Raw genomic sequence first — 15,480 nt, 5'->3', positions numbered from 1 at the left:
TTAGTAGACAGTAGTGTTGCACGAACAGTTCGGCCCAAGCAAGAGTTCGGGCCAAACATTGGCTGTTCGGCCCATTAGTCCAACACCCGAATTAGCAGGGTGTTCGCACCTGCAATAGTCTGCTCGCTGCACAGTGCATTTTGTGACCTGATTGAGCAAAGCTTTGCCCAATCAGGGCGCAGTATTAGCTAGTTGTTAAGGAGCGGGGCTGAGAAGCCAGCCTTGGTATCCTTAACAACGTGGTTTCCCCACTGACAGCTGAAAAAAAATTGCTGGTTAAAAAAGAAATAAAAAGAAAGGGCATTGGGTCGCCCCTCCCCCACAAAATCCACACCAGGAATGTAGCCTGGCAGGTCAGAAAAGGTGGGGGGGGATGAGCAAGCAATCCCCCTCCTGAACCATACCAGGCCACATGCCCTCACCATGAGGGGGTGGGTGCAGATTGCAGATTCTGGTAAGCTCCCTGCCCACAGACCCCCACAACCACCGGCCATGGTGGTGGGGATGAGGACCTTGTCCCCATCAACATGGGGACAAGGTGCTTTGGGGTGGAGTGGGCAGAGGCCCCCTGTGGACTGGTGGGTATAAAATTACTCTGCTCCAATAAAAAAAAAAAAGGAAAATATTTTTGCAGTTATACTGTTTCTTACCTTTACCTTGATGTCCTCAACATCATAGAAAATTGAGATCAGAAAAGAGCAGCATGCCTAGTAATGGTGCGAGTGGAGACAGAGCAATAGGGATGACACCTGGAAAAAGAAATGGGTGTATATTAGTGATGTACATTAGGAAAGATTTCCAATGTTAGCACTGTTAGTGCTTTGATCCTAATACTCTCTAAGGGATGAGACTAATTTGCAGTGAAATCCTAAACAACCATTCAAAATTTACCTTGCTGAAGTCGCACCATTACAAGAATAAATTTGATTGGTTCCTATAGGTTGCTGCACTTAAAAATGTTTGCTGCTTGCTCAATATTGTCTGTTTCCAGATTGTTTTGAAACATAAAATATACATAGAGAGAGAAACAACCTAGTGTAATAAATACTATGGTCAACGCACATGCTACTCTCTAATCCAGCCTTTCCTGGCCTCCTTAGCCCTTGTACACACGGTCAGAGATTCCGACGGAATGTGTCCTATCGGACCGCTTTGTCAGATATTCCGACTGTGTGTGGTCTGCATCGAACTGTTTCTGTCGGAATATCCGACGGACCAAGTTTTCCAACTTGCCAGTAAAATTTTCCGCCAAAATGCTCCTATCGGACATACTCCGATCATGTGTAGCCTACTCCGACGGACAAAGTGCCATGCATGCTCAGATCAAATTCCTAGACCAAAGCTATTGGCTACTAGCCTGAACGTAGTCCCGTCTAACAAAATAACGTTATCACATTATGTACAATCGGATTTTCCGACAACTTAGTCCGACCATGTGTATGCAACATCACTTCCGGACTTCTTCCGGAATTAATCCGTCGGAATTACTCCCACGGATTTGGTAGTCAGAATCTCAGACCGTGTGTACAAGGGCTTACCCTTGAAATAATGTTCAGATTAAAGGGAACCCTGGCTAGGATTAGTCCATTGGTGGTCTTTGGGAAAAGGCTCCTTATATTGGTGTAGCGCCAGCTCCTGAAGAGCACGCGCTATGTGTTTTTTTCTATTTAAAATTCCTAAAGCCACAGTTGAGTTTTAGGGTTAATTATACCAAAATATGGTTTCAGTACCAGTTTAGCTGGATTGCACTGGGTTCTGCTTGGCCACAGGTGTCGCTGTCACCACTGGCAAGTGTGGGAACGCAGTTGAGCTAGGCGTATTGAGTGCCATTCTTTCTCAGAACCAGCGCAGTGGGAGTGTCATCTTGCTGTGCATTCTGGGAGAGGGTACTTAAAGCAGGGTTCCACCCTAAAGTGGAACTTCTGCTCATTGGAACCCTCCCCCCCTCCGGTGTCACAGTTGGCACCTTTTAGGGGGGAGGGGGGTGCATATACCTGTCTAAGACAGGTATTTGCACCCACTTCCGGGCATAGACTCCCACGGGAGTCTATGCTGTTTCCTGTCCCGCCGCACTGTCTGCTGGGACACACACGGGTCCCAGAGACAGCTCAGACCATTCCCATTGCGCTGCACGACTGGCGCATGTGCAGTAGGGAGCCGGGAAGTGAAGCCGCAACGCTTCACTTCCTGATTCCCTCACCTAGAATAGCGGAGGCAGCAGCCGAGAGCCGAGCGATTGATCGGTCTCGGCTGCCGACATCGCTGGACCCTGGGACAGGTGGGTGTCCATTTATTAAAAGTCAGCAGCTGTAGTAGCTGCTGGCTTTTAATATTTTTTTTGTAGGTGGAATCTCTCTTTAAGGTACTGAGATCATGTGCTTCTGGGTCCAGAAGAGCTTTCTGTCTGTTTGGTCCTGGTCCTCCTGACCAGCCCCCATGGCCCACATGGATTTGGATGGATCCACATCCCAGGCCAAGTCTCGGGGCTGGCTAATTAACTGGTAGGAGAATTCAAAGGTGGTCAGGTAGGCCACGCATAAGGCTGGCTTCTCAGAAGGAGCCTGGAGGCTCAGTTGAAAGACACCAAGCAAATCTACACTCATATGGTATCGCCGGACCGGCTTCAAGATACTGGTACCGTATGATAGCTCTCTAAATTTATCTACATCCTTCAGTTACATTCAAGTCTGTGGCACAGTATCTAACTGATGTATCTTCCCCTCATGGTAACTCAGTTCCCATTACTTGGGCGGCGTTACCGCAAATACACCTACCGCCCAGGAGGCCAACCATGGCCTCGCTGCCTGGCCGTTCGTTCCGCTGCAGGGAGGGGGGCTTTCGCCTGCTGAGCTGAAATAAGGCTGAGACTCAGAGAGACTGTCTGGACCGCCCCATCTGCGCCGCCTATCCAGAGAGAGAGAATGTAGGGAGGTGGGGCGGACACTGAGAAATGAAGTCAGCTGACACCGATCGAGTGAAGGGGAGGGTCTCTCTCTCTCTCTCCCCATGAGGAAAGGCATCCCTGGAGGCATTCAAGTAAGTGACTGATGATTCGAATTGCAGTGCAATCGATCCATCCCAAGTCCTCCACCATCTCTGCTTTTTACTGATCCCATCCCTACCCACCATCACTTCTACAACAGAGGTGATGGGGGAGATACGGTGGGGATGAGATCAGTGGTGGTGGGGGATGGGATCAGTAAGAGGCAGAGGTGGTGGTAGGAGAGGATGGCACCACCACCATTGTCACCCCCCCCCCCCCCAAGTACCACCGCTGCCTGCCACCCTCCCCCAAGTACACCCCCGCTGCCACCCCCCCCAAGTACCACTGCTGCCCCCCCCAAGTACTGTACATCACCACCACTGCCACCCCCCCAAGTACACCACCACCACCACTGCCAACCCCCCCAAGTACCACCGCTGCCACCCCCCAAGTACTGTACACCACCACTGCTGCCACCCCCCTCAAGTACCACTGCTGTCATCACTGTCACAGTTACTTTGCTGAGTAACTAATTACTTCTCCCAAAAAGTAATTGCGTTAGTAACTCGGTTACTTCATTGGAAAAGTAATTTGTAACTTAACTAATTACTTTTTTAAAGTAAGATGACCAACACTGGTTGTGAAGCATAGTGGGGGCAAAGATGGTAAAAGTCATTGGGCGCCAGACACTTTTTGGATGCAAAAGAGGTTTTATTTCTTTAAACAGTCCTTTTTATATTTTGCAGGGAAAGAAGGTTAGGGCCAGGACACCCTTGAGTAGTTGCAATTTCAATTGTCAGACTCTGAGACTTCAATAGGAGGACAGCTGTACAGGTAAAGGCCTCAGCAAGGTGGGACTTCTGCATGTGCAGGATTGCTGTCTCCTATGGCAACAGTACTTAACAGTTCCTAACACAAAGTTAAACAGTTCTCTCAGCTTCACTACAATATCCACTTGTAGCTATTCAGCCCCTTGAAATTCCCAGTCTCTCACTGGACTCTCTGATTCACTGACTCTGAATCCCATGAGCTCCTTAAGGCTTCCTCAAGCGTCACTCACGCTTCCCTGCTGGGTTCCTAGCTTGGCAATCCAGATGCCTTTCAAGCTTCACCCCTGCTGACCAGCTCGGTCCCTGGCTTGACACAAAAGGCTGCACTGCAAGCGTAATCTCCGCTGGTTGGGTCCCTGACTTGATCACCATCTGAAGTTTCCCGATTCTCCACCGTGCCCATTCGGTGAGGATGTTGCTCCAGTACTTGCTTCAGTTTCTCACTGTGGTCCCTGGTAAAGGTGGTTGGTCCCTTAGTGGCGACAGCTTCCCTTCTACCTCTGACCATGACAGGTTCTCCATTTGGCAGAACTGTCACCTTTGGTTGGACTACAAGCCGCAGTCCCAACCCTGTGCTGCGCTCTTACTTCTGGATAGGCCCTCACACTGCCTGGCAGCCAGATGCCCCTGGGATAGGCCCAATTTCGGGCCTAGCAGCCTGGGGCATACGACACAACAGCGGTCTGGGTGGCACAGAACATAGATCATCTGACCCCAACCAAATATATAGGTTCTCCCAGCAGGCCAAGGGATTCAAGAAAACCCCTGCCCATTGGCTGAGACCTCCCATATACCCATAACTTGACCTTCAAATTTCCTTCTCACATCTAATACCACCTAGTGGCAGAAGAGAAAAGCACAACAAGGCCAAACTTAGAGCTTCATTGATTTCTTCCTAACAACTGTCTACAGTAGCTACTCCTGACAAGGAATTTGGTGAGGAGCTCCCTGACTAAACCTCAGGGCGCTACACAGTTAAATTCTCTCGAAGGGGTTGTAAAGGTAAATGTTTTTTCACCTTAATGCATTCTATGCATTAAGGTGAAAAAACATCTGACAGTCCCGGCGCCCCCAGCCCCCCCCCCCCCCCCCCGTTTTACTTACCTGACCCCTCGAAAGTCCCGCGCTCGTCCCTCGGCATCCTTTCCACCGTTCAGCCTGGCCGCTGATTGGCTGGATTGGATGGATAGAAAGTAGCGCAGCCACTGGCTCGCGCTGCTGTCAATCACATCCACTGACGCAGAGCGCCGGGGGGCGGGGCCGTGTGATACAGCGAGCGGCTATAGCCGCCAGCTGTATCACGGGAGCGTGCCTGCAGATGCTTCTCACCATGCAAGGGAGCTCGCATGAACGTGAGAAGCATCTGCAGGAGGAAGCAGAGACAGCCGCCGAGGGACCCCAGAAGAGCAGGTTCGGGGCCACTCTGTGCAAAACGAGCTGCACAGTGGAGGTAAGTATAACATGTTTGTTATTTTAAATAAATAAAAAAAATTCCCTTTAAGATCAATTCCCCAAATTCCAAAGTGAAGTATTGAATACCTAAAAGCAATCAATAAACAATAAATTGTACACAGACCACTACAACTTTAGGTGGACATAGACCTGATATACTAATTCTGTATCAATGATTGTCCCAACAAGAAACTTGTAGGTATGTGTGTGACTCACCGTTCACCGAAAGGTATACAGAGCCCTGTTGTAGGGTATTTGTTTGTATCTGTACTGTATAAAAACCAGTCAATGTTTTTTTGACGTTGCTGATTTTTAAGGACCCATTTTGTAGTCCCTGAGCACCCTCAATGTATTTTGGCCCCTTAATCTCTTCCTTAGGGAAATAGTTCAGGATTTGGTTGGCAGCATCTGTGCTTTGGCCTTGATACCAAGTAGCAAATCGAATACTTCCAGAAATGTCAGAGACTTGTAAGATGACAATGTCTCCCTCCTTAGGGTTTTTTGGGATCACTTCAAGTTTAATTCCAGAGGCAGAATTCATGCAAACAGAAAGGGAAACTGGAAGAGAAAAAAAACACTTGGTGAGCTTTGTTTATTTTAGTTTCTGCAAGTAACATATAGGGGTCTTTTTTATAATAATTAAAAAAGAAATCACTGTGTAAGGCCCATACACATGATCAAACTTTTCGACAGACTTTTCTACGGACTTGGTCGACAGACTATCCGGCGGACTTAGCAGCGGAGGTCAGCCGGACTTTCAAATGAATGGACTTGCCCACACACGATCACACCAAAAGTCCAACGGATTCGAACGTGATGACGTAGCATAAGGAACTTCATAGCCAGTAGCCAAGAGCTGCCCTAGCGTAGGATTTAGTCCGACCGGATTTTTCGACCTTGAGTCCGTCGGAAAGATTTGAAACATGTTTTATTTCTAGGTCCGTCTGACTTTTGGGAAAGAAAAGTCTCCTGGAGCCCACACACAATCGAATTGTCTGCTGGATTCCGGTCCGCTGGACCTAGTCCGTCGAAAAGTCTGATCGTGTGTACGTGGCATAACTGTCTTAAGCGTTTGCACAGCTATCACAAATAATTCCAATAATTTGACTAATACAATTATTTCCTATGATTTTCAGCTCAATCTAGTGACCATAATGTGGAAATAACAATCTTTGGAAATAAATATTTTACAGAGATAATGGTGGATAGTTGTGCAATTTTTTTATTTTATTTTTTTATTTTTTTAGCAATAAACCGTATAATGATAAAGCCTACTAATCTACAATGTGCCCATATATATGCAAATAAAAATGCCACAGGGAAATGCAACCTGCGATTCTTAAAGCTGACTTTTTTTTTTTTTACTTGTCAGCTGAACTCTAGGAAAATGGATAAATACACAGCTGAAGTACAAATATGCGAGCAATTTCACCTGCTAAAGGATTTGTATTCTGTCCATCTGGGTCTTATATTTATGCAGTTCCATCCCACAGTAAAGCCATCTGGGTGACCTGACTTTTTAAATGATGTCATCCTCATGTAATCCTCTTCCGCACAGCAGCTCTCAGGCAGGGAAGAGACAGACCATCAGCCAATCGGGGCTTTAGATCTTGCTGTCATCTAACACTGGGGATATGGTTTTAGGAAAAGCAAAAGGATTGCCTTGTTATAATGCTGCTCCTTTCTTGTCAAGTTACAGTTGGTTTTGGTCCTTACTGTATTGCTTATCTGCAGCATAGTCTATGGGAAAGTTAATGATCCGGCTACAATGTCTGGCAGGGGTGCCTGCTTCACAAGACTGACGGAAAATCATTTACAAATCCATTCCAAGCAAGAGTTAATGTCGTTTGTTTCAGAATTATATATTTAGCCTTATGCTTACAGTTAGGGTTGCCACCTGTTTGGGATTCACCCGGACAGTTCGGGTTTTGAACCTTGTGTTCGGGTTTCAGGCAGGCTGAAACCCGGACACATTATTCAGACCGGGCTATGACTCCCCAAGTAACCAAGATAGTCACACACAAATCTGTTGCCATCCGGGCGCTGTGGTGTCTGTATGAGGGCAGGTTTGGCATCACTGGGTGGGTGGGGGGGGGGGGCAGGCTGATGATGTCAGCAATAGCAATTTAGCCACAAACACTGTAGCATGCTATGCTCACCCCACGACTACCCAAAGGTGTCCCAGGCTGGTAAAATGTTCGGGTTTGGCTTGAAGAAAAGGTGGTAACCCTACTTACAGTTCATCTTTAAAAGTGGGGTCTGGTTAGAATCTCTGCTGTTTTTTTTAATTTTTTTTTTACTATTTACTCTTTATGCTAATTTGCCCTCAATTCTGTCACCATAACAGGTAGTTAGGGAAATTTGTCTACAAGAAAAATTTGGTTTGACTTTTATTTTTTAAAAATCAATTTAGATTATGTTGATTCTTTTTTGCATATGAGTTGGATAAAGAAATGAAAAATACTGCATCCCATATTATATTTGTTATATACAGAAATTAAGCTTTATCGTAAATGCATAGGTATATCTCTGTTGAAAAATCATTTTAATTGCCTTTACTTATAATAAAAGGTGTCCATTTGTAGTTTATTTCTGATAAACTTTATTTATAGTTTTTACAATAAAAAGGTTGTTGTGATAACATCTTTAGCCACTAGGTGGAGCAGAGGCTTCTGAAGCTAGATGGAGACTAAAAATTGTGCCTTGCAAAGGGTCTGAATACTTATGCCAATGTGATACTTCAGTGTTTCCTTTTTCACACATTTGCAAATATTTCTAAAATTCAGTTTTCACTTCGTCATTATGGGGTACTGAGTGTAGATTCAATTCTCTTTTTTTCTCATTAAACAATTGTAGTATCAGGCTGAAACATAACACAATAAAAAAAAAGTGAAGGGGGTCTGAATACTTTATGAATGCACTGTTATCAAGGGGGCTTCAGGTGCCACTCAAAATCCTGAAACAATATTTAACTATACATACTGAAAAAAACTAAATATTGTACACAAAAATGCTTTATTGGCTGAAGGCCGAAGGTAAGTGATTATAACCCCCTATATATTAAATCCAATTAAAAAACAGGGAAACCCACTGAAGCCCCATACACACTATCAAGTATTCTGCTGAGTTTTTCCTTCAGATTTACCAAAACCATGTAGTGTAAGGGCCTGCCTGATTGCAGAGACAACTCCTAAGGTTTGACCTTAGGAAAAACCTTAGGAAAAACTCAGCAGAAAATCTGATAGTGTGTATGGGGCTTAACCCCTAAATGACAGAGAATTTACAAAATTCAATATACTGGAATAGTACAAAAAAAGAAATGATAGAGGTAGTCGCATTGAAGATATGCGGAAGAGATTACATCCACACGGGACAAATCAACACATCTATTTGTAAACAGAAAATATTATTAAATTAAGCATATATTAAATATGGCAACGCATAGATTATATACGTCGGTTGAGTTATATGGAATAGCTGGACTTAACATGATTTTTGTAGAGTCAGTCACCTTCACCATTACCAGTAATCTATTCAAGTATTCACACAGTAGGCAGACACCTATGGTATACATATGGGAGATCATAAGTCATAGAACTATAATCATAAACCCAAAATTGATCACTAGGCATTTGACATACAGATGTCAGTAAATTCATCCTTGCAAGATATATACAATAAAGTATAACCACAATGTATTAGCCATGTATTCACAATGTATTAAAGAAATATTATTCATATTAATCACTGAGAATTCCTTGATGCCTACCGTCTTCCTACTGAAACTTCTTGGGACCGTCCTAGTACCTACAACCCCCTACAAGACCCCTCCCGTCTTCTCCACTTCACCAATCAGGTCAGTACTCCTCTTCTTGCATCCAACTTTCCAACTCTACATCCCTGTCTTCCACTCCCCTTTTAAACCAGTCATGCTGTCCCTCCGTCTATCCCTTCTGGATTTTTCCTCTGGGCCTGACAGGATAGGTTTATACTTACCTATACTGTGAGCGTTCGGTTCTGGTGACATTATCATCTCTCAGCACTAGCTTGTTGTGCTTTTCAAGGACAATTTCCCGCACAATATTTACTAAGTAATTTTTAACGAAGATATTTTTAAGATACAGAATCAGTCTATATGACACAGTCTATATATGTGAAACTTTTTCACGGAGACGAGTGATCATACAAAATAGCTACATTTATTGGTTGACAGAAAACAAATATTTACATGAAATATTAAAATACAGATTACATTACTTGATCATTTTGACAATTACTGGGAACACCCTAAAACTGGGCGTAGTAGTACCTTGGACACAATTATCACCATTATCACTTCTCGGTAGAATCAATAACCTTTTGATATTTGACAATTAAACAGAATGTCTGTATTTCACACGTCCAACCGTTACTATACTGCAGGTAAGTAAGTGGTTAACAATGTGAAATAAATTAGACATTTGTTTGTCAATAAAATTGGCATCTATGCAAAAAGAAATTTATAATGAAAAATAAATTTAGAGAAAAATCTAAAAGGCGGTTATTGATTCGGGAGAAATATTTTCAATAATAGAACATTCAAAAAAATCAATATTTAAGAGAACATAGAATAGATGATAAACATATATTTACCCATTTCCAATTTGGCTATTAGTGTGGAGTGTTGATTACCAGGAATTTTAAGATGGCTGCCGTGGCTTTCAACATGGATTCTCTTACAGAGGAATTACTTGGTGTGACCTCCGAGTTCCAAGGAGCAGGGATCTTCGTGAATGTAAAAAATATGTATTCATGCATGTCTTCCAGTGTCCCTACTCAGGGGGGGGGGGGTCCCTAAGCTTCCCCTTGGCTCTCTCCCCCCAGCTCTCCCCGAGCTTTCTCCTCCCTTTCTTTCTAGTTTCTTAAATATCCTCTTTTAACAAAAAGGTCATAAAATTATACTAAGTTCTGCCCAGAGGGTATGTGTTCCCTCCTCACTGGCCGGCAACATGTAATGGTTAGCTTTCCCGGGAGTCTCGTGATTTTAAGGTAATAGCACCTTCCACCACCAGGTGTCTCACATGTGTTTGGTGTTTTATTTCTTTAACCACTACAATACAGGGCACTTTCACCCCCTTCCTTCCCAGCCCAATTTTCAGCTTTCAGCGCTCTAGCGCTTTCAGTGACAATTGCGCGGTCATGCTACACTGTACCCAAATGAAATTGTTATCATTTTGTTCGCACAAATAGAGCTTTATTTTGGTGTTATTTATTCACGACTCCGTTTTTTTTTTTTTGCGATATAAGCGCAAAAATAGCGGAAATTTGGAAAAAAAAACAATATTTTCTTTTTTCTATTTGAAAAGAAATCCAATAAAATCAAATTTTGTCATAAATTTAAGCCAAAATGTATTCTGCTACATGTTTTTGGTAAAAAAAATTCCGTTAAGTGTATAATAATTGGTTTGTGTGATCACGGACATATGTACGCAAATGATCATGTACATATGTGTGCAGGTGATCACGTACATATGTGTGCAGATAATCATTGGGACATGTGATTTTAGTGGGACATATGTGGGGGACATGTTTTTATTATTAGGGACATGTGTTTTTATTATTTGGGGACATGTATGTTTTGGGGACATGTGTGTTTTGGGGACATATGTGGGGACTGTGTTTGTACTGTGTGGTGTGTTGTGTGTTTACACTACACTGATGATCAGTGAGTAAAAAGCTGTAAAAAGCAGCCCATACTCACTGATCATCAGCCGGCTGCAGCGTTCTGCTCTCCTCTCCTCAGCGGTGACTTCCGTGTGAGGAGAGGAGAGCCGATTGCCTAGCAACCGGCTGTTTGTTTACATCACATGACGGCCGTGATTGGACACGGCTGTCATGTGATCAGGAGGGCCAATCACAGAGCCCTCCTGCCGATCTGAGATGTGCCGTGTCCGGGTGACACGAGCACATCGGGATCGCGCCGCTGCGCGAGCGATCCTGCTACTCCTGAAGGACGTTCCTGAACGGCCTGTCAGGAGTAGACGGCTCCCACCCGGCCGTATATATGCATTGGCCGGGTGGGAAGTGGTTAAGTTAATATTTTTCTATTTCTGTAATATGCGTTCTTTGTTTATATATGTTCTAATGAATATATTTCGAGTGTTCAAGAATTATGGCATAATATAAAATGCGCTTTAACATAAATTTCAATAATCACTTGCATAAATTGGTGATATATATGTATATCAATGTATATCTGTTAATCTTTAGTCCATTTAGAAAGGGCACAGGTTAGATATATCACACAAATCACATACAATTATTATCTGTATGGATACACGTATAATTCGGGTATCCAATCAATATTTGTTTATCTAAACATAGGTTAAATTCTTATACAATTATAATCATGATTATATGTTTTTTTATAATACTAATTTGTTGCTAAAACACTTCTACTTATAATCACACTTTCATATATAATTTCTTTATGACAAAGTTCTTTAGATCATTAGATACCAAACCACAATATCTCCTTGTTGACCCACAAATATCACATACAATTTTAATCACTTGAAGTATTTTTGAAATATATCTGATTTGTATCTTTCTCTCACACCATGTTTTGAGACATTTGTACTATAGTAAGATATCATATCCCTGCTTCTAATATATGTATATTCATGATGTAAAAATATACACAATTTTCAATGTTTCCTCGTAGTGTCTTCAAATGAACATTGAACATTCAGCATACAGTCCCATTGTTTACTTTTCTAATGGAGGTGTCTTATTTGCCCTGTGGGGTAGATCTCCACTTTGTATCTTAGTCATTGTCTCATGAGAAGCTAGGACAACACTGACTACTTGGCTTATTGATCTCTCATTTTCTGAGACAATGGGATATTTGTTCTGGTCATTCAGGTTTAATGGCTGTTGGTCACAGGTACTCCAAAGTATAGCCCAAACCTTGTCATATCTATTTGCATGGTTGTGTACTATCCAAACAGTCTTTTTACTTACGCACAATGGGGTTCTCTAGTTAAGGGTTATTTCCATGTGATAAATACTTATGCAAGTTTGGCCTTCTCACTCTAACCAACAAAATAAGTAAACAGCTTTTTGTTTGGTGACAGAAAATACCATTGTTTCAGCGAGTTTCTGTCCCAATACATGCTTGTAAAAGTTTTCAATAGTTGATGTAGTGAACATGAGATCATGTATTTTGTGTTCTTCAAGAGGGTAATAGTTCAATGAAAGCAAAATCGTGGTTCATCTGTTCCTGAGGCCTAAACAATCTCACCTCTCTGACAGTAAATATGAAATGCATTATTATTATTTTTTTCTTAATGAATTCACAACAAGCTTTAGTGTAGAGTATGGATGGTCGACAACAGATGACCCATAATAAGCCTATGGGTAATGTTACCACCCAAGCTCTACAGCCGTTGTTTGCAATTTCTTCTCTTGACTAAATCCGGCTGCTGGGGAGATCATATGACCAGACTGCCCTTTACAATACTTAAATGTACAGATCTTTCCTTTACTGGGTAGTTGGCATATGACTTATAATGGGGGTGGGAGTAGATTTCAGCTTAGTTAGTTTGACTTTTACTTTAAATTCAGACCACCAATTCATTGCTGGTCTCAGCTTAAAGGCACCCATTGATGGAGTGAGCAATCTTGTCAGGAAAGTGACTAGTAAAGAGTCACACCTTCAATCTTCCAGGTCCAAGCATAGGCCAATTTCCATTTCCCTGGGACTGGATTCTAAAAATTGTGAGGCCTTTCTCAGATGGCATGCCTGGGAGGAAAGAAGGCTTCTCAAGGTGGACCTCTTCTCCAGGCAAAGCCTGGGAGACAAAGGCCAGGCCCCTGGGCTCACATCCTGTCAAGAAGGACGTCCCGGTAATCCGGCGGTATATGGAAGACCTGCCCGCAGAATCCCTATTCTAAGAGCTAACCGGAGCACACGGGTGTGCATTAGCGCGAACGAGCGCACGCGGGTGTGTGATGGAATGAATGGATGTGCGATGGCACGGACGGGCATGTGCGCGGGTGCGTGCAGACGGGATGTGTGAGTGTTTTTGGCGCCCAGAGAGCTATTTAAGGGAATCTGTCACTGTGCCTCCTTGCTGTCCAGTCTACAGCTTTTCCTGTGACCCTGCTACCTGTTACCAGTTGACTTGATTCCTGTCTACCCGGTCTGTTCCTGACAATGTCTGTTTGCTGCCTGCCTCCGACCCTGGCCTGTCCGAATACCCTTCTGCCTCTTCCTTTGGATTCATCTCTGCCCGCCTGTTACCGACCTCCATTTGGTACCTGCTCTGCCTGCTAGTATTAATCTGGCCTGTCAGACTCTGCCTGTGTTACTGTCTGACCTCTGAGCACCTTCCTGCAACCTGTCGATCCAGCCCTCCTGCTGTACTACAGGACACCTCCTTGCTGTCAGCTGTTTCAGAGTTCCTGCCAAGCTCAGGCACCTCCATACTCCCACTGTTCCAGTGTTCCTGCCAAGTTCCTGTGCACCACTTTGCAGCCTGCAGATCCTGTGCTCCTGCTGAACTATAGAACTCCTCCCAGCTGTCTGCGGTGTTCCAGTCACCAGTTCCAGCTTGCTGTACCTGCCTGCCCTTCTCCTGCTACTTCAGAGGTCCGGACCAGTCCCACACCTGCCATCTATCTGGCACTTGTGCCCTCTGAACTCTTGAGTCCCTGTCTCCACTACCAGGGGTTCTTGAGCCAGAGGCTTACGAAAGGCTGCTCCCTGCATTCTGGGCTCCAACACCAGGTACGTGACACATCCTCTCTAGGCAAAGCCTGAGAAGTAAAGACCCTTCAAGAAGTGAATTTTGTGCACTACAAATTTATACGGTCCCATGAGACAGTCTAGTTCTGGAATATGAACCTAAATTAGGTGGGATAACCTGATCATAATATGTATATAAAAAAAATATGTTTTTTTATTTATCCTTACCTCCAAGAACCAAGACCTGGATCAGGAACTTCCAGATGCCTAGCATGTTAGCTATATCGCAGAGGTGCCAACCTAGGTCAAAAAGAACGCAAGAAGAATTACAATTTGCAGAGTGTGAAGATCTAAATACCTCTGTATGAAACTATTTCACACTTCCAGCTTTTTCTCTTATCAGCCTAATGGCGAGAATGTGATTTACACTCTATAAATAGAGACATTCTGTCTTGTCTCCAAGTGTATTATCACATTCTAAAGATTTTAAAGTACACTATGCATGGAGAAGCTACATTTTAAAGATGGATAAGCTTGACCAGTGATAAGTATTCTCTGAGTGAAGTATGGCAGTTATTTGTTTTCCTGTTTAACATGTATCTGTGTTTTACAAGAGTCTGAGTATTTTGGAGGAAAGATATTAAAAAGAACATGCTATTATGTAGGAATTTGCCTTATTGGAGAGCATCCCTATTAATTGCATGTAACAAAAAGTGTTTTGTTGCAGTCCATATGACCTCTGGTGAGAGTTCTCCAAACTTCCTTTCTCAAGAGGTTGTGAAAGGAAATCAACCAACAATGGTTTTCAGTTGTGTCCATTCACACCTGAGAATAGCTTCGCTTGAAGCTTAGTTAAAAAAAGTACATGGGCTTCTTTTGAGGTACAAGCTTCAGGTATGCCTAAAAACACACACACAAAAAAAGTGCAAACACACATGCACATAATAACTTTTGTTATGTTTCTTTTTCCCTAGTAACTAGCTTTCCATTGGCTTAAAATAAAAAATCGCTCAAGCTTCAGATGCCCCCAAAAACAATCCAAAATGCCTGCTCAAAAAAGCATTCAAAATGACCAACGATGCTCAGCTCAAGCGTGAATTTACATTTCTAAAAAAGGAGATTTTTTTTACTTACTAATTGTGGTCATTGCCTGACCTGAAATGAATCAACCACAGTCTATGTGATTTGTATTGTTCATTTAAGGCCCGTACACACAATAAGAAAATTGGAAGTAAAATTTTGTGCGACGAACAATTGCCCAATTATCTGATCATTACTATAGTGCTTTCAACAGCCGTTGTCAACTTATCGGATGACAAAACCCGAAGGTGCAGGCTATAAAATTGTTATCATACGTGAATACAACGTCCGATTTTCGTTTAACTAGTACAGTTTTCATCCAAAAAAACTCATAATGTGTTGAATTGTTTTGTAATGTAATCTTTTGTTTCCAAGCATGCGTAGTCTTGCACTTATATCACTTCCTG

At 43.0% G+C, this 15,480-nt stretch overlaps 1 protein-coding gene across 1 annotated transcript in view; it reads right to left on the bottom strand.

Annotated features, from left to right (window-relative positions):
- Window positions 1-650: 650 nt before the first annotated feature.
- LOC143934017 (pregnancy-specific glycoprotein 22-like) overlaps window positions 651-15,480 on the bottom strand; it is a 61,642-nt gene continuing 46,812 nt past the window's right edge. The window contains exons 2-4 of the mRNA XM_077457251.1: window positions 14,222-14,293; window positions 5,482-5,823; window positions 651-749 (exon numbers count right to left, since the gene is read on the bottom strand). Of these exons, the coding sequence (XP_077313377.1) occupies window positions 673-749; window positions 5,482-5,823; window positions 14,222-14,267 (465 nt within the window). The 5' untranslated portion in view covers window positions 14,268-14,293 and the 3' untranslated portion in view covers window positions 651-672. The remainder of the gene's footprint in view (window positions 750-5,481; window positions 5,824-14,221; window positions 14,294-15,480) is intronic.

The sequence above is a fragment of the Lithobates pipiens genome, unplaced genomic scaffold (genome assembly GCF_037356315.1).
Source record: "Lithobates pipiens isolate NorthernLeopardFrog02 unplaced genomic scaffold, aLitPip1_a1.2 Scaffold_27, whole genome shotgun sequence".
Taxonomy (NCBI): domain Eukaryota; kingdom Metazoa; phylum Chordata; class Amphibia; order Anura; family Ranidae; genus Lithobates; species Lithobates pipiens.
The sequence above is the reverse complement of the archived record's forward strand: the minus strand, read 5'-3'. Positions and strand labels throughout refer to the sequence as shown.